This window comes from Physella acuta, unplaced genomic scaffold, assembly GCF_028476545.2.
Source record: "Physella acuta isolate Inbredline_101_S28 unplaced genomic scaffold, ASM2847654v3 ptg001162l, whole genome shotgun sequence".
Classification (NCBI taxonomy): domain Eukaryota; kingdom Metazoa; phylum Mollusca; class Gastropoda; family Physidae; genus Physella; species Physella acuta.
In genome coordinates this window covers 79,384-106,872 of record NW_026732679.1, presented here as the reverse complement: position 1 = coordinate 106,872, position 27,489 = coordinate 79,384, and the positions used below count along the sequence as shown (strand labels likewise).

At 34.0% G+C, this 27,489-nt stretch overlaps 1 protein-coding gene across 2 annotated transcripts in view; it reads right to left on the bottom strand.

Annotated features, from left to right (window-relative positions):
* Window positions 1-27,489, bottom strand: part of LOC131956578 (protein hobbit) — a 38,233-nt gene that overhangs the window by 9,415 nt on the left and 1,329 nt on the right. Inside the window, exons 2-47 of one of the 2 annotated variants that reach the window (XM_059321099.1) lie at window positions 27,019-27,151; window positions 26,466-26,515; window positions 25,887-26,040; window positions 25,413-25,531; window positions 25,116-25,182; window positions 24,761-24,850; window positions 24,423-24,468; window positions 24,025-24,197; window positions 23,735-23,796; window positions 23,359-23,453; window positions 22,922-22,986; window positions 22,137-22,306; window positions 21,632-21,786; window positions 20,725-20,888; window positions 19,966-20,230; window positions 19,495-19,604; window positions 19,144-19,230; window positions 18,505-18,628; window positions 17,289-17,412; window positions 16,506-16,617; window positions 16,270-16,358; window positions 15,619-15,688; window positions 15,089-15,190; window positions 14,329-14,388; window positions 13,599-13,689; window positions 12,578-12,788; window positions 11,596-11,768; window positions 10,593-10,691; window positions 9,824-10,090; window positions 9,200-9,296; window positions 8,611-8,704; window positions 8,263-8,409; window positions 7,836-7,927; window positions 7,197-7,302; window positions 6,687-6,824; window positions 5,800-5,852; window positions 5,308-5,371; window positions 4,706-4,879; window positions 4,063-4,236; window positions 3,629-3,707; window positions 2,943-3,109; window positions 1,813-1,998; window positions 1,128-1,244; window positions 809-898; window positions 554-619; window positions 228-325 (exon numbers count right to left, since the gene is read on the bottom strand). In XM_059321099.1, the coding sequence (XP_059177082.1) occupies window positions 228-325; window positions 554-619; window positions 809-898; window positions 1,128-1,244; window positions 1,813-1,998; window positions 2,943-3,109; window positions 3,629-3,707; window positions 4,063-4,236; window positions 4,706-4,879; window positions 5,308-5,371; window positions 5,800-5,852; window positions 6,687-6,824; window positions 7,197-7,302; window positions 7,836-7,927; window positions 8,263-8,409; window positions 8,611-8,704; window positions 9,200-9,296; window positions 9,824-10,090; window positions 10,593-10,691; window positions 11,596-11,768; window positions 12,578-12,788; window positions 13,599-13,689; window positions 14,329-14,388; window positions 15,089-15,190; window positions 15,619-15,688; window positions 16,270-16,358; window positions 16,506-16,617; window positions 17,289-17,412; window positions 18,505-18,628; window positions 19,144-19,230; window positions 19,495-19,604; window positions 19,966-20,230; window positions 20,725-20,888; window positions 21,632-21,786; window positions 22,137-22,306; window positions 22,922-22,986; window positions 23,359-23,453; window positions 23,735-23,796; window positions 24,025-24,197; window positions 24,423-24,468; window positions 24,761-24,850; window positions 25,116-25,182; window positions 25,413-25,531; window positions 25,887-26,040; window positions 26,466-26,515; window positions 27,019-27,151 (5,469 nt within the window). The remainder of the gene's footprint in view (window positions 1-227; window positions 326-553; window positions 620-808; window positions 899-1,127; window positions 1,245-1,812; window positions 1,999-2,942; window positions 3,110-3,628; window positions 3,708-4,062; window positions 4,237-4,705; window positions 4,880-5,307; window positions 5,372-5,799; window positions 5,853-6,686; window positions 6,825-7,196; window positions 7,303-7,835; window positions 7,928-8,262; window positions 8,410-8,610; window positions 8,705-9,199; window positions 9,297-9,823; window positions 10,091-10,592; window positions 10,692-11,595; window positions 11,769-12,577; window positions 12,789-13,598; window positions 13,690-14,328; window positions 14,389-15,088; window positions 15,191-15,618; window positions 15,689-16,269; window positions 16,359-16,505; window positions 16,618-17,288; window positions 17,413-18,504; window positions 18,629-19,143; window positions 19,231-19,494; window positions 19,605-19,965; window positions 20,231-20,724; window positions 20,889-21,631; window positions 21,787-22,136; window positions 22,307-22,921; window positions 22,987-23,358; window positions 23,454-23,734; window positions 23,797-24,024; window positions 24,198-24,422; window positions 24,469-24,760; window positions 24,851-25,115; window positions 25,183-25,412; window positions 25,532-25,886; window positions 26,041-26,465; window positions 26,516-27,018; window positions 27,152-27,489) is intronic. The other variant, XM_059321100.1, reaches the window with a different exon arrangement.

The following is a 27,489-nucleotide window of genomic DNA, read 5'->3' as shown; positions in this document are numbered from 1 at the left end:
TTACATACTTTAAATAATGGAAATATCTTCAAGTTTTATAAACACTTTTGCCAACATTTGATGAAGGCTCGGTTAGACTTAAGAATTATTAATACTATGTTAGATATCCGCAAATTTTTGTATCTACTCTGTTCAGCTACACCCTTTTTCTTAGGTTTCTGGTGCGGGCTTGTTTTAATATCCAAAGGTGTGGCCAGCCCAAGAACATTTGTGATGACAAAACCAACCTGACAATCTCCTGCAACTGTAGGATGGGTGTCTTCTGATCTTCATCCCTGTACAGTTGGAGTTTAAATTTCATGTTCTGCAGTCTGTCACTGGCAGCCTATAGAGTTAATACAAAACTTTGATTCAAACATTTCCCTATTTACAACACTGAAGATTTAAGAATGTTAAAACAAGTCATATAATTTTTTAGAAATTTTTATTAGAAAATAAACATAAAAAAGCTAATCTAACAGTAGTCGTGAAACACTAAATAATTATGAATTCTATAGCTGTTTTTTACATTAAATAATTGTCACTAAATAATGAATAGTAATAATTGGCTTACTTTTTTCTTGGGTTCAACATAGAGCAATAGATTATTTACAATATCCATTATCACAGAAAACTGTAGCTAAAATGATAATAAAAATAATCAGTTAATGATTTTTATTTTTAATGAGTTATATTTTAATGCAAGAATCAATAATATTGTTGGAGTGTCAATTGATCATAAAGAAAAAAAAAACCAATACACCACAACTTCTTTGTTTAATGTACTAAGGGTTACATTTTTTAAATAAACAGTAGGGAAAGGCCTTACTGGGTTGGAATAAGCGTAGACACTTTCATGTAACAAAGTAAATGTGTCCACTCCTTCCTCAACACTCATCACATCACCATCTTCAATCGGCTGGGGAATTTTAGTTTAGTACATCCATAAATATTTACAATTTTCAGCTTTTTGAAAGTTTTTTAAATTATATTTTCTAGATTTTATAAAGATTGTGCTAAAAGGTATTTCTTCAAATTTTCATATGAGATTTAAATGTAGGTAGATATTGGGGATTTAAATAAAGATTTTAATGGTGATTTAAAACGTAATTAGCAGTGGAATTATTAAATGAGGAAATACAAATTACAGGTAAGGGAACTTCTGGCAGACTGTTGGGGTCCACATCGCCATAGTTAGCATAGAAAAACTTGCAGCTGCACCGGTAGATGATCCTCTGAAGTTGAACTGTATCCGAACTTGTGCTCTGTGCAATAATTAAATAATCTTTCTTTAGTCAATTGTGCTCTGTTAAGTATGTAAATAATCTTTTTTAGTCAATTGTGCTCTAAAAAGTATGTAAATAATCCTTTTTAGTAAAAAACAAATCAGTTTTAAAAAAAAAAACTTTTCACCTCATTGACTCAAATTTGAAGTAAGTAGTACATTGGAATAAAACACCAGTAATGTATGTTTTTAACATAAAGCTATTAATTCCAATTTTATTAAATTGCTACCCCTTAATAGTCAAATTGCTTTACTGATTTTGTTCTTACAAGAACATTTTTTTACATAATAAACTAAGTTTGGAGAAGGCAGTACAGGCAGGGAAAAAAACTGCTAATGTATCTTTTGAAAGTCAAACAAGTTTAAAAAAAACTGGTGATTCTTAGTTTTAAAAAGGTTGTTGCCCTTTAATTGATTTAGTACTTGTCAGAACATTTTTTGTTTTCAACTATTGAGAAAGCAGTACACGTGAAAAAAAAAAACTTCAACATTGATACCAGTCTTAATATTTTCATGCTGATGGCAACTCCTAAAGTGAAACAACTGACCTGTTCAGAAGCTGGCTTGACCCCAGTCACAACACTGCTGACCACACTGCCCACAGACTGACCACTGCTTATCATCTCTGGCAAGCCACTGAGGTCAGTGTTGGCCCTGTCCTCCACATTTTCCCTCAGCAACCAAGGGATGTTGTCCCTCTCATAGCTGTTGTTTGGGTCCACAGTGGCATAGTACTGGGGACAAAACAGGACATAATGGTGAGGCACACAGAAGAATTTTTTTCTTCTTCCTACAACAGTTTATTTATATATATATATATATATATATATATATATATATATATATATATATATATATATATATATATATATATATATATATATATATTTACTAGGCATACTGCCAAGCTTTGCTTAGGTTTAAGAAAAACATTTGCCTAAAATCATACCGTATACATAAGTTGGGTAACAAACCAATAGTAAACAACACTATTCCTAATTTAATACCAACATCTTAAAAGTAAAATGAATATTTTAATCATAAATAACGAAGAGATTTTGTTCCTTAGGCCTATTTGTTCTGACCTGTACTTTAATTCACAAAGAATGGTTTATTTTTACTTAATAAATATAAACCTTTTAATTTTTAATGTATGTTTATTCCCGTAACAGGCATCTGACCCGTTTGCCTGATAAAAGTATATTTATATATAGAATTTATTTTTTTCTCAGAATATAAACAGATTTCTTTGCATAGTTTTCATATGTAGGAATGTGTTCAACAGGGTCTAAACACTCATGAGCCCAGCACCTAGGCTTTAGACAGTTATCTGTATTTGTGATTCTGGGTGCCTTTTTACTACAAAAATTAATTTAGATTATACACCCACACAATTCATCTGTTGAATTTATATATGGAAACAATAAGCAGCAACCCAAGTTGTAAACACAACCTGAGGTCCATAACAAAGTGGACAATGTGATAAAAAAAAAACCCAACTCAACCCTCTATAGTTTTAATTTCAAATATTAAATGCAATTGTAAAATTTAATCTGTGGCTCTAAATAGAACATGGACAATGATATAAGATATGACTAAGTTAAACTATGGACAATGATATTATCAGATATGACACAAACGTACACTAAAAGTACTAAAGAATCCCAAACCCCTGTACCTGCATACAGTCCACATCACCATTCCAGGTTGACTTGGACCTGAGCTGACCGTGTCGCCAGATTGGCATGTGGGTGAATGAGGTCATCTTGGCCCTGGCGGCACTGACGATGACGTAGCCAGGGGTTTCACAACCTTTGAGGACAACCTGACTGTTGTGTAGCTCAACTGTGGATGGATTAAAACACAATGCCTCGTTTTACTCCAGGTCAATGATAAATATTTATACACATTTACATATTATCTACATTTAACATTATTTATGTTTTAAGATTAGATGTTATTTATATTTAACATTTGATATTATTTGTTGAACAGTTGATATTATTTATGTTTAACAGTTGATATTATTTACATTTAACATTTGATATTATTTATGTTTAACATTTGATATTATTTATGTTTAACATTTGATATTATTTTTGTTTAACATTTAATATGATTTATGTTTAACATTTGATTATATTATATACCTTTAACATTTGATACTTTAAGTTAAAATGTATTATTAAAGCTAGATGTGTTTGAGGTCAACTTTAAAAACACAATAGAATGCTTAGGAACAGTAATTATATTAAAAAAATTACCTTGCAGTAAACAAACAGAATAAGATAGTGTGTTTAATAGAATAACTAAATATAGCTTTAACAGAAGACAGTGTAAAGCCAAGTGTAAAATCAAACATACTCTGCCAGTTTGTCTGCAGGATATCTGTTAGCTTACAAGCTCTCAGACCATGCAGCTGATCCACATTGCTATCTGAGGGCTAAAAATAGATTGGCATGTTTTACTTTTGATAGCTATATTAAAATCTATTTGAAATTACATGCACAGGCAATCATTTTAAACTTATTACCTGTGTCTAACTTATTTTCATTACTCATACACACACTCCTAATAAATGTCCTACCAAATTAACAAAAAATTCGAACAAATAACTATTTCTTAACTATCATCAGGTTTTGTTTACTTTAAGATTCTTATTTGAACATGGCTAAAAAAATATATATTTAAAAGATGGTTATGAATCTTAATTTTAAATACCCTACAATATACTTATTACAAAGCCACATAAGCAGCCCTTAAATAATTCATAAAATAACTCCCAGAAAAAAGAGTACCTCTTCAGTGAAAGCAACAGATTTGCTGTCTGACTCTGAGACCAGCTTCATCAACATGGAGTGGGCGTGTCCCATCTGGAGTTTACTCAGTGGGGTGGGGTTGGTCAAATCTGAGCCCGCCTCAGAGTTGGGGGGTGCAGTGTCTGGGCTGCTCAGGGAGAAGGAACGGTTTTTCTGTGGAAAGTGAATTCAATTCTTTAGATAAAAGCATTTTTCCATTTTATACATCTGGATTGTAAAAGAGATTTTTTTCAGGAGAAATAAAACTAACATGTTGATAATTATTTTTAAAGCTTAAATTCTAAAACATCAAAAATATAATAATGTTTCTCATATTGTATTTTCCAAAATATACTTCAATGAAAAATATCCTTGTGTTTAGTGTAACATTATTAAGTCAGATTTTAAAACTGCTCTCACATGTTGCTGTAAGAAATGTTTGTACATTGTGTGTATAAGAAATCTAGAATTTCCATCATATTGCTGTTTAAGTATTTTTTTATACCACAGATTATACAACTTAAAAACAAAACTAACAGCTTCAGAATTACTTTAAAGTTGAGAGCATAAATGTGATGGCATGGTCAAACGGTAGAGAGTTCAACTGTTAAAAAACACCAAATAACACAACAAAAATTCTTACAGTGACACTGGGTGTTGTTTCCACACGAAATCCTTTCAGGGCCTCTGATGACAGGTTTCTGCGCAGGGCCTTGGCACGCATGTAGCTGTCATACAGGTTCATGACAACTGTCCGGTTGAATTGATTCCAGGCGCCTTTCATTTCATGGATGGAAACACTGTGGGTTGGGATACGCTGTCAAGGGGAGATAATTTTTAATGGATGTTTTAATAATTTCTTTTACGTCTACACATTATTTGTGTTTTCTAAAGCAAATTTATCTTTGTTGTTAAATTTAATTCATAAATTAAAAAAAAAAAAAGATATATTTTAAAGCTCTTAGATGAATTAAAGTAAAAGTTGATTTTTTATATTTTGGGCCTCATGGTCCAGAGAAGGTAATCTAAGAAGGATGGTGTGGTCAGTGCTGCTTCCAGCTGCATTACTTACACCAGACCCGAGCTAGGTGCACACAGGAGCATCCTAAATGATCAGACCCAAAACTGAACTCAGGACAATCAGGTAAGCAACCAAGATCTCAATTGGCCCCTATCAATTCACATCCTTTAAGATTTAATTTTCCATTTACTAAAAGTAATTTCAGGAAAAAACAACTCTGTTACCTGCTCCTGTTCTTCAACAGAGTTGCCTGGCTTGTTCTTCCTGTCAGCTCTCTGGTAACTGATTCTAAGGGAGATAACACAAAACACAAACTGTGAAATAATGATATAAACTTTACTTAATTGACACTCGACCCTCACATTTTAAAGCTTTTCCCACTAATACTAAATCTATTATAATATTATATTCTATATAAATTTCAAATCCCGGGCTTTGAGTCTGTAGGGTGTTCCTGAGTATACCCAGCTCTGATGGGTACCTGACTCATGTTATGGAAACAAAGGTTGCTGGGCATAGTGCTGACCACATTATCCCCTTGTATACCAAGGTCATTGAAACAGATGAACTCTACTTCATCTGCCCCATGTGTCTTGGGCATAAATAGGAAACTATTATGGTAGGATCAATTTACGTAGAGATTTAAAGATAAATGCATGACACATATCCAATACTTATTTTCTTGCATTCATTCTGTAAGAGAAAATTTTACTCACTTAGTGACACTGAGGAAAAAACTCCTCTCCGCTGGTCCAGGTGACGCACTGGACTGAAAGACAGAAAAAAAATTGTATGTTGGCACGTAATAAGGTAAAATATACTATCACACTAATAAAAAACATTAGCTCACAAAATGTGAACTTCAGGGTTACAAGTTCCAATAGATGATGTATGATTGTTAACCCTTTCACTGCAGTGTTTACAGCTAGAAGTATATGACAAGTTTGTCATATACTTTTGGAGTTAATTTTATGAGACAAACCTGTCATGCTCAGTGATAAGTAGATTTTAAAAAATTGGACTCCTTATTTATAGCTTGAGATTGTACTTTTGGGTTAGCAGTGTCATTGTATGTTTTATTGCTAAAGAAAGTAACCTTAGCCATAACCAAATAGCAAATATTGACAGTGTTGTAGGTTATGGCTCCAGTACTAACTTTAACTCAGCCACTAACATTGTGGTGACACCCAACCACTAATCTTAACTTGTAGGGGGTGGCTCTAGCACTAACTTGAACTCAGCCATTAACACTATGGTGGGGTGTGGCTTTAGCCCGAACCAAACCACTAATCTTAACCTGTAGGGGTAACTCTAGCACTAACTTTAACTCAATCACTAACACTGTGATGGGGCGTGGCTTTATCCGTAACCCTAATCTTAACTTGTAGGTCTTGGCTCTAACACTAACTTTAACTCAACCACTAACACTGCGATAGAGTGGGGCTTTAGCCCTAGTCCTAACCAAACCACTAATCCTAACCTGTAGGAAGTGGCTCCAGTACTAACTTCAACTCAACCACTAACACTGTAATAGAGTGGGGCTTTAGCACTAATCCAACCACTAATCCTAATCCTGTAGGGTGTGGCTGAGCCACAGACTCACCTCATCCTTGCCTTTATTCTTGCACAGGTAAATCCTGGTGGGCCCCAGGTGACACTTGAGGTACTTGATGCTCCACTCTGCCTGGGGTCTGTGAAGGAGGCCATCTTCTAGAGGAACCAGGTTCAACTTGTTGCACATCTGTTCAAGTCAGTAGTCTCAAAGTTAAACAGGTGATTGGTTGCACAGCTATTAGATACTAATTAAATTAAGTTTAATCATTGTAAGTTGCAGCAATATTTTAAGCATTAATTAATATTGTAACAAAAAGAAGAAAAATAATTAAGTTTGATACTGTTTCTTTTTATAAAAGCATAAATAGCTAAAAAAAATAGTAATTTTAATTACTAATGATAGATATAATTACTAATGATGGGTTAAAAGCGATTTCTAGAGTTATATTTATTAATAGTGATGAATTGATTTTTTTCCCAGAGAAAATAATTTTAAAAAATGACTGAAACCTGCAAGACGTAAAAGATGTGACTAAGAAGAATGAATTTATTGAAATACCTGGAGAACAAAAGAATCAGAAATGAGCTCAGCTCCGTGTTCTTTGGCGTTGGACATCCAGTGACAGATGGCAAACTTGTGGAAATCCACTGACAGTTTGATCTTCCTGTACACACAAAAATGTGATTTGTAAATATCTTGTAGGCTACACTTTAGCATGAATGTTAAAGAGACGTAATTGTAAACAGTAACTATTTTACATAGGTCTTCTTCTTCTTCTCCGTTCTTAATGTTAGTGTTGGAAGGGATCCCCCAGCACAATTAAGGATATGTGCCAACTGGTTATGCGACAATGAGGCCATTGACTCAGATTTCAGCCTGCTTTTCTTTTTGGATTTGCTTCCATAGCCTTTGTCCAATCAAGAACAAACTACAAGGCAGCTGTTGTTTGATTTTGCAGTTGTCTCTCCTAGAAGAGTGGTTGTCCCCAGCTAATAAGCCTCATCTGCCCGAGGGTTCGAACTCGAGACTTTTCGGTTTAGCAACAATGAGCTTTACCAACTTGACCACGCCAACATAAGTAATTAACAAGATTTTTAAAATCCTTATTTTCTCAATAATCATCTTCCAGAAAAGAAAAATTATTGAAGAAAAAAGTGTCCAAAAGGAAAAGAGACAGCTAGAAAGAAATAAAATTACTTGTAATGTCTCGTGAGCTGGAGTTTACGAGGGGTGACGATACCAAAGAGTTTACCTCTTCTGACTGGCCTTGTGACACTAAACATGCAGTTCTGTAGACCGTTTGACATTAAAAAACTCAATTAGAATGTGCACTTAATTAATGACGAAACTAAATAGTTTTACACATAACTGGGCAGCCTATGATAAAGCAGTATCAAAAATTTTAAAAATAAAAATTTAAGAAATATAGATTGAGACAGTCATCAACAGTGTTAATTTACACAAAAAGTTATTGTTACAAATAATTTTTCTTCAATCGGCATTTAAGATTTAACATGCAAAGTTCGGTTTGAAAAGAAGTATCAATACATTTGCTTCAATCTTTAAAAAAATATTTTTCTGCTTGTACATGCTTTTATTAACCATTATGATTATAAAAGTATACCCTTATTTTCTCCAGAAAGCGAAGAGTGCTAGCGTAAAGTTCAGGACATGATGGGGTGTCCAGGGAATTGTCAGCAGCAGGTCTGGTTTTTAAACTGAGTTCAAGGTTGAGGTTTTGAGATCTGAATGCTCTGAATGAGTCGTGTTCCTGGAAAATTTATCAAACCTTTGTCTCAACAAGTAGCCTACAACTTTTTCTATAAAAAAATTATCATTATTTCAAAAAATCTATTCATCTAATATGTTTTATTAGACAAGTATATAATTTAAAAAATGTTCTGTTTCAATTACAAATAACAAGTTCAATTTTTATTTGAAACAGACTATTCTAATAATAAAAATAACCTGCCTCTAAGGAGAAATCTGGCACTTTGTCAGGAGCACAAGGCATGACAGAATGGTGGTCGTTGGCATCACCTAGACAAAGCCACTCTATACCAACCCTAAAATAACAACAATACATATATACAATTCTGAATCTCATTTATTTACAAAGCAACTCTATACCAACCCTGAAATAACAACAATACATATACACAATTCTGAATCTCATTTATTTACAAAGCCACTCTATACCAACCCTAAAATAACAACAATACATATACAAAATTCTGAATCTCATTTGTTTACAAAGCAACTCTATACCAACCCTCAAAAATAACAATACATATACATTTTTTATTCCCATTTATTTACAAAGACACTCTATACCAACCCTAAAATAATGATACATATACAATTCTGAATCTCATTTATTTACAAAGCCACTCTATACCAACCCTATAAAACAATACATATAAAAATTTTGATTCTCATTTATTTTATTGAATCCATTTTTAAGAAATCTGTTTCGACGTTAAAAGTATTTCTTATATAATTTCTATGATACGACATAAAAAAAATAACAATTGAACAGAGCAACAAGAAGATTTTCTGACCTGAAAGTTAAGTTGGGCAGGTGTAGGAGTTTACTTTGGTTGTACTTGGATGCTGTACCCACAGAGATGTCCAGATCTCCCTGTAACACAAACTGACCTGGGGAAATAGTTGGAAATCATAGTCACACAACTATTGTTTGGTGGTAGGGATAGTTGGAAATCATAGTCACACAACTATTGTTTGGTGGTAGGGATAGTTGGAAATCATAGTCACACAACTATTGTTTGATGGTGGGGATAATTGGCAATTATAATCACATAACTAGTGTTTGAGGCTAGGAATAGTTGGAAATTATAGTCACACAACTATTGTTTAAGGGGGGGGGGGGGGAGGAGATATGGCCAAAAATCATAAAGCTGATAGTGTGAGAATAGTTGTTACACTTTAAAAATTATATGGGTTAAAAGTATTTTTTGAGTAAGGCATCCTTCTCTCCTAACCCCCCCCCTTTTTTTTTCCCCCACTACACTAATTCAATTCTCTGACTGACAGAGATTGGTAGGCCAGAAAAGATCATGGGGATGCTGTTGTATGTTTTTTTTTGTGGAAGAGAGAATGTGTTTTGTTTATACTGACTGCACTATACTGGACTTATAAAGCTTGGACTGAAATGAGAAAAATACCATTGGTCCAGTCCATGACTAAGTTGGTCCATGACCAGTCCATCAACTCAGTGTTGTTGTAGGGGTCAAAGGAGGCGTGGTACAGCCAGCTCATCTTGTTGATGGACCAGGTGAAGCGGCCGTGGAACAGGAGGCGCATCTTGTCCCAGAATGGCAGCGGCCTGCTGGGGTCAACTGACGGCCGATTGATGAGGTCCAGGCTGAGGTTAAACAAGGCCACGGCTGGCTCCCAGCACACACCGTAGGCCAGCGTCAGGGATGTCATGTCTGGAAAACAAAATGTCAGAGATGTCATGCATGGTAAAATGTCAGTGATGTCATGTCTGGATGTCTGGAAAACAAAATGTCAGAGATGTCATGCATGGTAAAATGTCAGTGATGACATGTCTGGATGTCTGGAAAACAAAATATCAGTGATGTCATGTCTGGAAAACAAAATGTCAAAGATGACACTTTGAAAACAAAATGTCAAAAATGTCATGTCTGGAAAAATATCAGAGATGTCATGTAATAATAACAAGGCAACAAAGTATTAATTTTTCAAATTGCCAATATTTATGTTGTACAAATTTCAATAAACACTTAACCAATCCTATTTGCCATAAAGGATTGTAATAGCCATGAAACCTTCACAACAAAGCAATACAAAAATGAGAGTACATGACCAGTGCCTAGAGACACAAACCAATAAGAGTTTGGTGAGTATTAAAATTACATTTCTAAAGTTTACTGTATTAGTATAAGCAGAATAATAAAAAACCAAACCCACCACAACTAAAGTCATGGAAAAATTTCAGTGGGGGAAGATTCCTCTCAACAGCCATGGTCTCCCAAGGTTTGTTTAGCTCCACTGTGCACACTCGCTTGGCTGAAAATAAGATTAGTTGCAATTTAAAAAATTTTTTTTTTCAACAACAAGACTGGCTCACAATCATTCGTCAAGAAAAATAAGTCACATTTAAAAAAAAAATTAAATTTATCTTTAAAAATGCATTAATAAATATCAACTGTGATGAATTACTGCCATTTATTTAATTGTATAAGACAATTTATCAGCTGTTTATTATACCATAAGGTACAGTGTAGTCATGTAGCAGTGTACAAAATTCTTAGCCCAAAATTCTGATAAAAATGTCCTTGAATCCACTCAGCTCTGATGGGTACCTGACTTGCAGTATGGAAAGTAATGCTGTCTGGGCATAAAAATGATCCCACACTATTCCTATATATGCAGAAGCTACAATAACAGATGGACTCTACTTCATCTAATGGGACAGCGTGGTCTAGCGGTAGAGAGCTGGACAGCTAACCCGTAAGCATCGAGTTTGAATCCGGGTTCAAGTCAGTAGACCGTCCCTGAGTCCAGCCAACTCTGATGGGTACCTAACTAAAGGTGGATGGGCATAGTGCTGACCACACTATCTCTTCATATGTTGAGGTCACAGAAACAAGTGAACTCTACTTCACTTGCCCCATAGACCGTCAGGTTTGAAAGGGAAACTTTACTTTACTTTACTAGTTCATCTGTCCCAGGGTAACTCAGTTGGCTTGTTGAGACATACCTCTTCTGAGCATACCTCTTCTGGTGCCATCTCTCTCAGCGCCAATGAGACACCCCCAGATGAACTCTACTTCAGCTGCCCCAGGGTAACTTAGCTAGCATGTTGAGACATACCTCTGCTGGTGCCATCTCTCTCAGCGCCAATGAGACACCCCAGATGGACTCTACTTCACCTGTCCCAGGGTAACTTAGTTAGCTTGTTGAGACATACCTCTTCTGGTGCCATCTCTCTCAGCGCCAATGAGACGCCCCCAGACGTGCTTGTTCTGTACGTCAATCATGGGGCGGGGGAAGTCACGCAGGGTGACTGACCAGATCTTAACACTGGCATTGACATAGCGACACCACAGAGTGACAAAGTCAATGGGCTCTTTTGGGAATGGGCTGAAATAAATAGTTTTAGGTTGGGATAATCAAAGGAAAATTGTTATTATTATTGACCCTATAATAGCAAAAGTGGGTTAACAGTGGGACATGGGTCAAGAGTGAGGTAGTTGGATCTACATTAAGACCAACGGTGATGTATAGTTGGGAAAGAAAATAATTTAGAAGTAAAAAAATCTACAAAGAACAAAGAAAAAATGTATGCTAATGATCACATTAATTATGGAGAAAAGCAAGGCAGGAGCCTATGGCTGTGCAAATAAGGAGGAAATGGCGCTGGGTGGGACACACACGCTTGAGTGGAACCCCCAGGGAAAGCGGAAGAGAGGGCGCCCAAGACAGACCTAGAGGCAGAGTCTTCTTGAAGAACGGAAGCCAACGGGGATGTCTTGGGAGATGGCAAAATTAATAGCTGGGGATTGGATGAAATAGAAGGAAATTGTTGAGGCCCTATGTTCCATAAGGAGCAAAGAGGACTAAGTCAAGTAAGTCAATGATCACATTACCATTACTTTAATTCTAAAAGTGAAAAATAACCTCACACATAGTTTTCTAAAACCAGACCTCCATTTCACAACAATGTTCACAACAAAGCTTTAAAATTTGGTTTTCTTTAGTATTTACATATATTTTGTTGTAAAGGTCACAGATTTTATAACCATGATACTTTGGTGTATTTGAATAAAATGGAGAATAAATCTCAGGAAATTTAATTAATGAATCTAGTCAGAATAGTCTAGTAACATGTCACTGCCACCAATAAACTTTCACACACAACAAGACAGGAACAGCCACAAAAAGTTACCCACCTCTCTTTGTCTATTTCTTGCATGTGTTTCAAGACGTTCTCCTTCCCATGGAATGAGATGTCGGCCAGCGCAGTGATATGCAAATCTTCCATCAGCCATGTAAAAAGCTGCGTCCTGATTGGCTCGGCTTTGTACAGCTGCTGAGAACGCTGGATGTAGATCTCAGAGTCCTTCTTGTAAAGGCTTGCATACAACTCTTCGCGCTTGTTGACTGTAGGAGGTGGGTGGGTGTGGAGAGAATTTATAATTATTTATCTTAGATGTTAGGGAAAGTAAAGGCGGCTGGGCATAGTGCTGACGACATTTGCCGAGGTGAAGAAACATTTGAACTCCACTTCATCTGCCCAATGGATTGTTAGGTCTAAAGAGGAATCTTTTTTTTAAAGTTAGACATGAGATGGGTTATGGGGGAGCAGGACATTACCCCTCCTGACATTAAACCTCCCCCCCCTCCTCCTCCCCTGTTTGATATCTAACTGACAGTATACTGAAGCAAGGTAGGTTAAAAAATAAGTTGGGTGATGGCTAAATTTAGGAGAAATCATAAGGATAGAATAGGTTTAGGGTTAAGGATAGGGAGATAAATATGGATAGGTGTAAGTCTAGTATGTATTCGCAAAGGGTGAGGGGGCGGGATTATTAACAAGGGGGGGGGGGGGTGATAATTGAGAGGGGATGGGGTGGGGGGGGATTTCCTATATCTGGGTGTGGTTGACAACAGCTTTGGGCTTGTCCATCAATGACATAATAAGGGTTGGGATGGTTCTGACAGGTGATATATAAGGAGGAATGGGGGGTGAGGAGAAAGAATCTCACCTTTTGTGATGATGTGGGTAAAACATTCGCTAAAAACTGTGATACAATTACTAACACAATTATTGAAGTGGCTGTGTGATGATTCACCAGCTTACCAGGCATAAACTGTGTGATGATTCACCAGCTTACCAGGTATAAACTGTTAACTGTGAGACAATTACTAACACAGTTATTGAAGTGGCTGTGTGATGATTCACCAGCTTACCAGGTATAAACTGTTTCTTCTGTAGCTCTGACAGCTTGGCATCTAGGACTTCTCTTCTTTTCTTGCTCTCTATGCCTTCGTCTTTAAGTAGCTGTGGGAGATGACATGACATTTAGCTGAGTGAGATGACATGACATTTAGCTGAGTGAGATGACATGACATTTAGCTGTGTGAGATGACATGACATTTAGCCGTGTGAGATGACATGACATTTAGCTGAGTGAGAAGACAGGACATTTAAGTAGCTGAAATCTTACTTTATCTATAGAGCTAATCTTATTTTATCTATAGAGCTAATCTTACTTTATCTATAGAGCTAATCTTACTTTATCTATAGAGCTAATCTTATTTTATCTATAGAGCTAATCTTATTTTATCTATAGAGCTAATCTTACTTTATCTATAGAGCTAATCTTACTTTATCTATAGAGCTAATCTTACTTTATCTATAGAGCTAATCTTACATTATCTATAGAGCTAATCTTATTTAATCTATAGAGCTAATCTTACTTTATCTATAGAGCTAATCTTACTTTATCTATAGAGCTAATCTTACTTTATCTATAGAGCTAATCTTACTTATCTATAGAGCTAATCTTACTTTATCTATAGAGCTAATCTTACTTTATCTATAGAGCTAATCTTACTTTATCTATAGAGCGTATCTTCTTTTGTGTAATTAAAACACTAAGCAGTACTCAACAAAGGCTTGTAAGACAACTTGGCTTACCTCATAATTAAGAGACATTTTGACTTCAAAAGGATCATCACTTAATTCTATAGACAGTAACTGTGAAATAGACAGGTTAATTTTTTTTTTAGAAAATGTAGAAAAAAGTCTAAAAAAATATAATTTAGTCAGTAGTAATATTTTAACACAAAATAACAATAATAAAACTAACAAAAATTAAAACATGAAATTTTGTAGCAATAAGATATTTGGTAGTCTCAAGTGGGTTTGCATGAATACTTCATTGTTCAACATGTAAAAAAGTAGAGTTCACTTTTCGAACCTGATGGTGAATGGGGCAAGTGAAGTAGAGTTTACATGTGTATTTGATCTCAGCATATGAAAGGATAGAGTTGTAAGCACTATGCCCAGTAGCTTTTACTTTCCCCAAGGTGAGTTAGGTACCCATTAGAGATGCAAACTCAGGGACATTCTACTGAATTGAATCAAAACTTCCAGGTTAGCAGTCTAGTGCTTGAACATGTGCTTGTAAAAATGAATGAGGTTCTATGGGCTATATCAGAGGCGTAGCGACCCTTCCCCTCAAGATTTCGATTTGCACCCCCCCCCCCCATCAAACTTTCGATTTGCACCCCCCTCAACCTTTCAATTTATTTTTCCAACCCATTTTGGCGCCCCCCTAAGGTCGGCGCCCGGGGACATACGTCGCCCCCCCCCCCTCGCTACGCTACTGGGCTATATTATTCCTCTGATCAAATTATCATGGTAAAAAGGGCAATGAATTTTTTTGATGTCTTACTTTGATTTTAATGGTGAGATCAGGTGGTAGGGGACTATCAACAGTGAATGGTTTTCTCTTCATTTTATGAACAAGTTTCAGCCATTTCACAGCATTCAACACCTGGAGAAATTTTTGTTGTTAATAAGTGGATACATTTGTTGTTATAGGACATTAGCTTTATGCACTTATGCTGCATTTATATTATACCTTACATGCTAAATTTATCAGAACTAATGGTAAAATAACAATCTATATAGTTTAGTAATTGCTTTGTTTTCCCTAAATTTGGTAAAAAAAAGATTGTTCACATGATCACTCTAGTTAGGTTTTTAATATCCCAACACAGGACTTGTTAAATCTTTGTTTACTACTTTAAAAAAAAATAGATTGTTTTATGATCACTCAAATTAAATTTTTATTATTCCAACATAAGTTACAAGTTTTGATCATTGTAACAACTTTAAAAAAAATGGATTGTTCAACAATTGTTCACTCAGGCCTACATTTTAAAATAACAGAACAGCTAGTGCTAGGGAACAGCAACATACCTCTTCATAGCAATCAGCAAAGTTGTACTTGTGTGGAAACAAAATATCAATACTCTCAAAAGTTATTCCCCTTATGAAAAAAGGAGAAAGAAAAAAAAAACAATTATTTGAATCAAACTAAAATTTGAATTTGGAGTTACATTTTTTATATAAAATTTATATTTTTTTTTATTCTTAAAAAAGTGGAAGTTGACAAAAACATAGCATAAAACTATGGTATTCAAAAGAGAGAAACTGTGGGTGTAGGAAGGACAATCGATTTATTATTTGTTCTTAAACAAAAAAGTTAAGACACCAACCAAGTTTTATTGGTGGGGTTCTGTAAGGGGGTTTAATTACTTGTTCTAAAACTGAAGAGTTAGACATTAACCATGTTTTGTTGGTGGGGATTTGTAAGGGAGTTAATTATTTATTCCTAAACTGAAGAGTTAGACACTAACCATGCTTTGTTGGTGGGGTTCTGTATAGGGGTTAATTATTTGTTCCTAAACTGAAGAGATAAGACACTAACCATGCTTTGTTGATGGGGTTTTGTAAGGGGGTTAATTATTTGTTCCTAAACTGAAGAGTTAGACACTAACCATGCTTTGTTGGTGGGGTTCTGTAAGGGGGTTAATTATTTGTTCTAAAACTGAAGAGGTAGACACTAACCATGCTTTGTTGGTGGGGTTCTGTAATATCTTGGCTCTCTCTCTTTCAGCTTTCAGATGGGATACTGGTAGAACTTCTAGTTGGAAGCCCTAGGGGTAAAGAAAGGAAATAATTTTTAATATCTACAATATTCTTTTTAATGAGACTTAAATTCACTGAACTTTATATGGCAGTATTGATATAAGATTTTGATTCAAACTAAGCCACATGTCCATGTTTTTATGATGGATGCTCACCCCAATATTAAAAATGTTGTGTCCATCACATTTAATTTGGAAATTTTTAACCTCCATCAGGATATCAGGCAAGGTCATGGTCAATAAAAGATTTTGAGTATGGATGCTCAGCCTAAAAAAATTAAAAATAAAATATAAAATATGCAATAAGAGGACTGTAGTGAATGAGTGAAGGGGGATGTATCGGGGTGAATGTTGTTTGTACTTTGTACCCTGTTCGTTCGTCCCTGTTCAGTCCTTGTGTTGTTAGTTGTGACAGTCCGGTTTGTACCTGTTTTCTGTAAGGGTATATAAGGTGTGTGAGAACATGTGTGACTGCCTCAGTTTCATCCAGATCTCACCCAAGGTTAGGTCGACTATTAGTTAGCCACTGTATCGTAGTTTTTGTACTAGCTGCTGTATTTTTTTTAGAATAGACTCTTTTAGGTTTTAACAAGTCGTTTGTTTCATTCAGTCTATTTATGTAACCTGTTTGTGGTTGTTTGTCTTATATGTTGCACTAGCATTAGATCACCCATAAGGTGTATCCATGTGTTCACAACAAGGAAATTAAAATAAATCCTGCCATTTTTACTCATGCAGTTAAGTTATAAACAATGTTCTTATAAAAAAAACAAGTTGTGTCTAAAAGTTTAATTTTACAAAAAAAAAGTTTTATCCATGAAATTATTCATGCAGAAAGCTCTCGCCAAAAATAAAGTTGTAAAAAAATTGACACTTAACATCTAACAAAGCTAAAGTTTTAAAAAGTTGTAGAAATAGACCATTCATAATCCTACTCACAAGTGTTGGCTGGATAGTTTAGCCTCCAGATTGATTTCAGCTAGAACCAACACATTGATGGAAACAGAGGATTTTTTAGGACTTTCAATGCTGGTGGGAATATTTGCAGGCAACAAAGAACTTTCTGGAACAAACAGAAATCTTAAGGTCAGGCAAATAATAATCAGACTGAGATATAACTTCAGTGTTTTAATAAATACATTTTTGTAAATAAACTGATCACAGGCTGTATGCAATAACACAGCAAGCAGAGGTAGAATTCATCTATTATTGTAACCAGCACAACCCCCCCTTCATGTCAGGTACACCAGAGATTGTGATTGAAATTAACCTACTAAAAATGGATATCAAGACTAACCTAGATGTGTGGTATTAATTCAATAAGTTCATGGGTGCAAGAATTTACTCAAATTGTGACACTAAATTTAAGAAAAAAAACCTAGTCCCTATAAGAGTTATATTTAAAAGAATGATAAATGAGATCAGCAAAAGAACATCAATGTATTTTTATTTAAAAAAACATAATCTAGATATCACATGTCAGCTTATGCTGAGAAAAGTTATAATTTAGATACCCACGAGGGGGTCGGCGTGGTCGAGTCGGTAAAGCTCATGGTTGCTAAACCGAAAAGTCTCGAGTTCGAACCCTCGGGCAGATGAGGCTCGTTAGCTGGGGACAGCCACTCTTCTAGGAGAGACAACTCCAAAATTAAAACAACTGCTGCCTTGTAGTTTGTTCTTGGTTGGACAAAGGCTATGGAAGCAAATCCAAAAAGAAAAGCAGGCTGAAATCGGAGTCAATGGCCTCAATGGCGCATAAACAGTTGACACGTAACGCTTAATTGTGTTGGAGGTGTGGTCAAGTCGGCAAAAAGCTCATGGTTGATAAAATCGAACAAAGTCTCGAGTTCAAACGCACTGGCAGATAAATCTCGATCCCCTTCAACACTAATAATTAAGAACGAAGAAGAAGAAGAAGATACCCACGTCTTATGGCTAATGAAGGGAAGTAACCATAAAGCTATGGCTGGTGAAGGAAAGGAATTAATTATGTTTTTATAAAAAAAAAAAATCAACTGAATGACAGTAGGATAAAATCTAGTTACAATTGTAATGATAAATTAGATTTCACATTATAGTATTGTTGAATATTTGTACTACTTTTATTTAAGTAATCAAGAAACATGAAGGAACTGGATGTGGTCAATTAAATCACCTCCTTCAGCACCAAAAAAGTTTGCCTGCAGAGACTTGGCTTCTTGGACACCCTCCACAAGACACTTGTGGACTTCAGCTGTCCACTGGATGGTCAAGTGTTGTAGGATATGGACTCGACACTCCTGTCAACAGTGTGAGAATTTAAAATACTTACAGCACCTGTCTTACCATGGCGTTCATACAAAAATTATAAAGAACTTTTGCTTATATTGTGTTAAATAAACTGTTGCCATGTAGTTTAATTGGTAGGATAAATAATTCAACTTTAAAAAATGGATAAAAAATGGATAAAAAATCCCAGTAATGATCTTATTGGTAATGGTATTTAGAACAACTGTAGGACTACTCTGCCCCCCTAGCTGTGATAGTTTATATAAGGAAAAATTGACCCAGCAAGATATTGTACTTGCAACACATTATCTCAACATTTAATCAGACCTAGAGAGGGTAAATGGACCAGAGTAGGTAAAGATTACTATATTTTGTCCAACAGTTAGAGTTAAAATCAAGGATTTGAATCTAAAATTGCCACAAAAAGCCTGAGTTGGCAATTGTATAAAGTACCCCTGGAGTAATCTCCCTATATAGCTGGGGTTATCTCCCTGTCTGAGTTGAAAATGAGTGATAAATCGCTTACCTTGTTTGAAGGAGTGTGTTTGATTTTAACTTGATGAATATGAACAACAGGTTTATGAATTTCATTTGATCGATGAAGGGGAATGAACTGAAAGCAAGGAGAAATACAAGTGCATTGTAATTTAGAGTTACAATGACAGCTTCCTTGTGTAGACTTTTGTTTTCATATTTTAAGATCAAAAAGAAAATATTTTAAAAAATAATGAGTAAATGAATATGTCTAGAATCATGTAATATAAATATTGCAAAAACAAAATCTATTACTTATAAGGTGCCTACTTTAGACTAGAATCTACCACAGCAAAAGAAACATTTACTTTAAAATAGAACCAATCACAGATGGAGCACTTACTTGTAAACTATCACAGATGATATATTGCACTTTGGTACCATCGACAGACAAACTGGTTTGCGTTATGTTATGACTAGCAGCCACCTTGTCAACACGCATCATCACACACACTGAAACATGGTGTAAACACAACCTTAGGTAAAGTACGTAAAAATAAAATAAATAAAAATGTTTTATGCTGTGTGCTTGATACATTTTCTTATCAACACGCATCACCACACACACTGAAACATGGTGTAAACACAACCTTAGGTCAAGTACTTAAGAAAAATAAAATAAATAAAAATGTTTTATGCTGTGTGCTTGATACATTTTCTTGATATTTTTTCTTCTGGTAGATGACTTTGTTTCGTAATTATTTAAAAAATTATCACAATAATAAATCGATAATAGAGTGGATTGTTAAAAAGATGAAATGATACTTTCTTATAAAAACAACAAAAGTTAAAAAAAGGCAAAATGAAGTCTTACCTCCGACAGTATTGCTAATAAATATATTTATATTGGAAACATCAAACTTAAAAATATGGATCAAAGAATTCTTGGACAAGGGCTTGACAACAGTCTCTTCTCTCTTTGGATACTGCACCCTGGGCTGTGCTCTGAGAAGGAGTGGCCTTGACCTCCTGAAGGCACCTAACAAATTGTTGAGCACCGTGTACAAGTTTGAGGACCACTCAATCTGGAGGTTGTCCTTCATGCCTTCTATCTTCAGGTCGTTACCAAATTTTTTCACCTGAAACAAATTATTTTCAAATCCTTAATTATTTTATTTTCTGGGTAAAGAAACAAACTTTTCAATATCCAATTTTTAAAAATAATGATTTAATGACTTCTCAATTTATGCATCTTAAAATTATTTCCACAATAAAAGCCCAACATAAATATTTTGTAATGCATGTGATTTATATAACGTTACTGACAAAAAAAAAATTAACAACCTACAATACACTGCAAGAGATGAATAAAAATGAAAATTCTAACAATCTGCAGTTTTCAAACAATTAACACTAAAGAATGACTGATTAAGGGTTAATTAAATCTAGTCATAAAATTTACAATCTAGCTAACAACCATAAAAATAGATTAAAAAAACAATGACAGGGCAAACAATAACATTTTATAACTAGAGAAACTAGAGTGAAAAAAATGTCACTGTCATTGACTTTCAACATTACTTAAGCTAATTAGAATAATAAGAAACTAAAATTTAATTACAACAGGCCTGACCTTCATCAGCAGAATGCCAAGATACAGCACAAGACCCCAGTAATGTTTTTTGCCCCCCAGCTGCTCGCTGGACAGTTTAGCATCGACCAAGCAGCATGAAACATTTTGGATATCAACTTCACAGGATGCATTGTAGGCACTGAACCAGTCACGATTGTCTACCACTGAAACAAAACAATGTGGATAGATATCAACTTCACAAGATGCATTGTAGGCACTGAACCAGTCACGATTGTCTACCACTGAAACAAAACAATGTGGATAGATATCAACTTCACAAGATGCATTGTAGGCACTGAACCAGTCACGATTGTCTACCACTGAAACAATGTGGATAGGAACTTAAAAAACGAGTTGGTAATAATAAAACATTTAGGCCAATGAACAAGGAAACATTTTGGGTATCAACTTCACAGGATGTGTTGTAATTGTAGGCATGAATTGGTAATAATAAAACATTTAGGCCAATGAACAAGGAAACATTTTGGGTATCCAGTTAACATGTTTGTCTGCAACAAAAACAAAGAAGGGAGACCACTATACAATTTACAACCTCAAGATTTCCTACAACTAGCTTCATTCTTACATCTTGGCTGTATGGCAAACATTTAGAGGTAATTAAGGTAAATATTATTTTTGTTTTTTTAATTTAATTTATTCCTCAAAATAAAATTTATGAAGAACTAGTTCAATATGATTATCTGTACTAAAAGAATAACAATAAAAATAGATGATAAATGGAAACATATTTTGACCATTGGGAACAATAATTAATGGATAATGATTGTAAACACATTTAGATTATTGGGAATACAACTCTAGTACAAGTTAGGTGGATATAGCATTAATTCCCCCCCCCCCCCAAAAAAAAAACATAAACAACTACATATCTAAGTTGTTAGATTACCTCCCCCTCCTGGCTTTATGACGCCATTAAACCTTGCATGGGCCAGCTGGGTGTGAAGACCATTGCAGGTGGCTGTGGATATTGTGGATGACATATCCGTCACCTCAACGACAGTGGAAAAATTTTTGCCTTCCATCCAGACTAACAGGGTAGGGCTGTAATTTTATTTTTAATTTCAACAATTTAGAAATAGTTACTGGAGACTTTCAATTTAAGTTTTATTTAAAACAGAACTATAATCAGGCTCATATTTGGTTTTAAAGTTGTATTAATTCAAAAAAATAAATACATTTTTTAAAATGTTTTTTTATAGTTTTGTTTTAAAAATGGTATAGTTTTTTAAGCTATTTCAAACTCTTAGACACAAATATTTAATAATTAAACTCATGAGATTTTAATATGGTAAAAGTGTTTCTTTTAAAATTGGCTGAATTATTGTTACAAAAATGTTGTTGTCTGCTAATGAAAAAATGGTACACTTAAGTACATTTTTTACACTACAAACCTTGGGATGGACTTCTTCTTTTTGAGCTTCGGATGCTGGTGTGGGTGGTGAGCTTGCTGCCACCTGAATATGTTTGTAAACACAGAAACCCAGTATTGCACTTCTTCGTGGTGGTAGTGGAAAAATCCTGAACTTATGGACAGGAATGTGTCCAGTGAATCCTGCAGTAGCTGTGAATGTTTAATGATAAAAGTGTTTAGTTTTTTGTTTCAATTTGTTAAATCTATGACAACAATGGCAATATAAACAGAAAGTGATGTTTTAACGCTAAGGGTAGACAAAGGTACAGAATATAGTCCAAGTAAATACAGAACAGTCAGAACTCAATGGGTACCTTAGCATTGAAATATCACTTTCTGTTTATATTGCTATTTCAGTTACAATGCTTGCTTCCACCCCCCTACATGACAACAATGGCAGAATAGAGATTTTTGTTTAACACATGGGGCAAAAATGATGTATGTGTGTGGTGTGCTTAAGTTTAAGTGATAAGTTTATAGTAGGTGGGAAAGTTTTTAATAAATAGCATTGACAAATTTAATAAGATAATGTAGAGATGCATTTGAGTTTCATTTAAATTTTAAAAAAAAACCCTTTTGATATAAGTAAGATAAACAGGAAAATTGAAAAAAAAAATAATAATAATGTTATGTCATGTATACCACTTCCTTTAATCATCGATTTTACTTTGAAATTTACAATTTACATTACAATGTACTGACATAAAAATAAGTACTGTAACTTCCATTCACACATACACATAGCAGTTTCTTAAAGATGATTACCTGTCCTTTGATAACAATTTTATTAAGGCCAGCAAATTTGGCTTGCATTGAACTAGTATTGAACTCTAGAGGGACAAAAGGAAAATGATTCAATAAAGTATGACCAGTTATAATTGCAATATTACAGAGTAACAAAAAGAGATGTAAGTATCAAGGTCTAGGACATATCCCCCCCCCCCCCCAGATCCATTTAATCATTTTGAGAATACATATAATTATACCTATCCCTCATCCTATTAGGTACAGGGTCAATTAGCAATCAACCCAGAAGTAGGTTATGTCCTACTGTAGTTTAATTTTTGGAGGGGGGGGGGGGGGAATGACAAGGGGCATTATCCTTCTACACTTTATGCCAAATATTTTAATATTATACAAAAGAATGTACTTAAATATGTAGTGTTATGAGTATTTCCCCTTAAAATTGTACAAGCATTTACCTTCTAAATACACATTACAGTTGATATCTGTGGCTTGCCAGAATGACTGATTATGAAAGCCTAAGTGAAACAGCCTAAGGGACACTGATAAGCTTCTGTAAACATTTCAAATATTTAAAAAATTACTACTAAAATTACAATTCTCGTAATATCTGTTACAAAATTATTATTTTGTAAATTGACATGTTTAACATGCTGATACTAAACTAGTAGTAGCAGTTTAAAATATATTTTTCTTTTACAAATTATTGCGTTTCTTAAAAAATATATATAGATAAACTATAAAGTGTTTACCTCTGCAGTTTAAAATATAATTTTCTTTTACAAATTATTGCGTTTCTTTAAAAAATATGTAGATAAACTATAAAATGTTTACCTCTGCTTAGTTTCTCTAACTATCTTAACATCTAAGTCTGATATGTCAAAACTGATATCTTGCTGAAAATAAAGTTAATTCACCTTTATTATGTTCATAAAAAAAAAAATTTTTTAGTGGTTTATTCTAAGAAATTAATGTGGATTTATGATACATTTTATGATACATTTTGCAAAGTTTTACAAAAAAAAAAAATACTTTCAATTAAAAAATTATAAAAATTTTCCAAAAAAAAAACTTAAACATAAACTCTACTACTGTGTTTGCATACTTAAGTATTCTATCCTTACCACTTTTTCAAAAATTTTGAGCGTTGAAAACATCTTGTCGTTAGGCCACTGGACATAATTGCTGTCTGAATCCTCTGGCTGGTGCAACGGAGCCGCTGAGCCATCATCTGACACCTGGTGCTCTACAAGACTGAGTCGCCTGGTGTTTATCATTTGTAGGCTCTGCAGAAATCCTGGGAGATTCATTTTAAAAATAAATATTAAATATATGAGTAAAAATGAATATTTAATATGACGTCATTTTCTTATTGAAAATAGCTTAGTAAAAATATTTTTTTTTACATTTGAGACTGGTGGTGTAGACAATATCTGTGGGTGGGGAGGGGGTTAAAAAGATTGTTATACTACTAAAATAGCTTTCATGCAGACAGAAGTACCAAAGAAATTAAACATGCTACCTTCAGTTATTGTCATTTGTGGTTTGGCTATCACAGTTCTCAGTACCTGTACACATAAAGATAAATATAATTGTGTGGCTAATCATTAAACATGATAAAAAATAAGTAAAGAAATTTAAAAAATACTTTTAGAAATTAAGAAAGTTTACATTAGCAGGCATAGATTATTATTCTCCATTCATTCTTGAGAGAAAATTAACAAAACTAAGACCTCGTTTTCGTCACCACTCTTATGTTATTTCTCAAAGTTGATAGGTTCCATGTCTTCAAAAATCCTAAAAAAAAATACCTTAACTTTATAGACACATAGGTTAAAACACAGAAAAGAAAATACTGACTACAAGTTTTCCAGGGTCTAATTTATCTACTTTAGCTTCCATCTTGAATGTAAAAGAAAACTCCCCAAGGCAATTCTGCTGCGGATGCTGCTGTCAAAAGATTAAAAAAACTTGTGAAAATACAAAATCTTCACAGCAAATTATTAGAAAAAAAATCACAAATTATAAGTGAATACATATGAAAACTAGGTTGAACATATAACTAATGAAATTTGATATAAGTCAAAATTTGAATAATGTATCTTATCTTGTTTTATGCTTCTAGTAAAATTTCCATTAAAATGTGATTTTGCTGAAACTGTTACAAGCTGATGAGGGTTTAATCTCTGGTACAGTTGCATTTTTAAAAACTTACCACTGTTTCAGGAGAAGAGCGTAGAGCTTTACATCCCAAGTTGTTTAAATTTATACACATTTCATACCTATGGATTAAGTATTTGAAATCTTACAATAAAGATATGCATAAAACTGTAAGATACATGTGTCTGTTTTCTGTAATATTTGTTTAATGAACTCAAGCTTCAACAGTTAAAAGAATGTAACATTTAATCTTTCATATATAATAATATTTTTATGAAAATGTTCAGATTTACTTTAATTTAAACAATTATATAAAAAATTTAAGATAAAGATGAACGAAGCAAAAAGTTACTTGTCATAAGCTGCTGTAATATCTAAGGAGATTTCTGGGCTAGTGAAGTGGATCAGACAGTCCGGTACCATGGTCTTTAACAGCATCACAGTCATGTTATTGATACGCAACCCAACATACTGGGGGAAAATATGTTATTAAACTTTAATTATTAACACAGTGATAAAAAACTCAAAAAAAAAAAAAAAAAAAAAAAAACAACCCCCAGAGACTGGTAAAAAGCAAGTTTGCAAGTTTCAATAAAATAATAAATTTAATAAAACATGTTCTGATTTTATATTCAACTGCATGCCCCTAAATTATAGCAAAGTGGACACAAATTTAGTTTTATTTTGCAAAATGAAATCAATATACAATTTATACAAATATTTTCTCTCTATATATAATCAAACACCATCTAGTCTTACTGCCACGGCAACAAATTTACTGTTGTTTTGTAATCTTTGCACTGTATTGGGGTGATTAAAAGATTACCGAGCCGAGGGACAAAATTTTATTCAGGCGCTGTGTTAGTGGCAGGCCTTGTTGTGGGTGGGGTCTCAAGGGCTGAGCCTCCAGCTGCTCAGTTCTATGGTTGTTGACATCCACCTGGATCCTTAGATCTTCTATACACAGCACCAATGGTTTTCTGAGAGGAAAAGGTATAAGTAATAATATAGATAGATTAGTGAACCAAAAACCTGACTTTAATAATAATAATAACTTTCAAGGTATCTGTGCTTTAAATTGATGCAATAAAAACTCCAAACAAGGGAATGAATTTAAAGTAAAACAAATAATTTTAAATTTTTGAACCTGACGGTCCTTGGGCAGGTAGTGAAGTAGAGTTCGCCTGTTTTTGTGACCTTGGCATATAAAGGGATAGTTTGGTCAGCACTATGCCCAGCCGCCTTTATTTTCCCCAACATATGTTACCCATCACAGCTGGGTGGACTTTTACTGACTTGATCCCAGAGTCAAACTCAAGATTTTCAGGTTAGCAGTCAAACACTCTACCGCTAGACAATGCCGGCATAAATTTTCACTTTCAAAATCAATAATGCAAAAACATACCTGACATCTGGATTTACAAATGAACTAGATAGCCAGATATTCTCCAGTTCCTGGAACATAAAATCAATTAGTAAACATTACTGTGTGCTTCTTAAATAATATGTTTATATTAATTTGATATATTTAATCCAAACCATCTACTCAAAGGACACTTGAATATTTTAGCAATTTTAATTAACATTTGTGATTATAAAAAAATTTGAATAGAATTATTTTAATGTCTATAGTATTAACACTTTAAAAAGGCTAGAATATTACATTTAAAAAAATGTTTTGAGTTTTACTTTTTTAATTTTATAAAATGTAATCCTACTCAGAAAAGAAAAGCAAAGATCCATATCTGCCAATTCACAAAATACCATTCTAATTATTTAGCAATCTTTTAGATAAGATTTATTTTATTTTTCTGATGAATAAACAAAAAACATTGACTTGCTATATTTCCACAGAATAAAATTTTTAAAAAGTTGCATCTTCCAACACTTAATTTAAAAGCAACTAATGCACATGATTACAGTAAGCCTATCATGCTTAGCAGCTCTATGAAACTTACCACATGCACTGAGACCTCAGAATGAACTTGAACAGTAATTTGAACCTTTCCATAGTTAAAAAAGCCAATCCGCCCAATTCTCAAATGAATGTGATATCGTTTTAAAAGCCATTGTATAATGTATGCAACAGCCCTGAAAAAAACCCAATAATTTTTATTACACAAACATTACACTGGTATCTGCAAGACGTAAAAGAAATGCTATATTTTTTGCAGGTAAGTTTTTCTTCTGTCACTAAAGCTGTTAGGAATAGGGTCAATGTCAGTATGAGGTTAGAAATACCAGCGAAGTATAGGTTTGATTGACAGTGTTAAAGAAGCAGCAGCTCTGTTTTATTTCTAATGACAAAAGGTATAACAAATAGGTTGGACTCTTGTAGCCTTCCATTAAAAATGAGCTATCCCCCCCACACACACACTAACTGTAAGAAACAAGGGTGATAATTCGTGGGGCTACTGTTTCCAACTTAA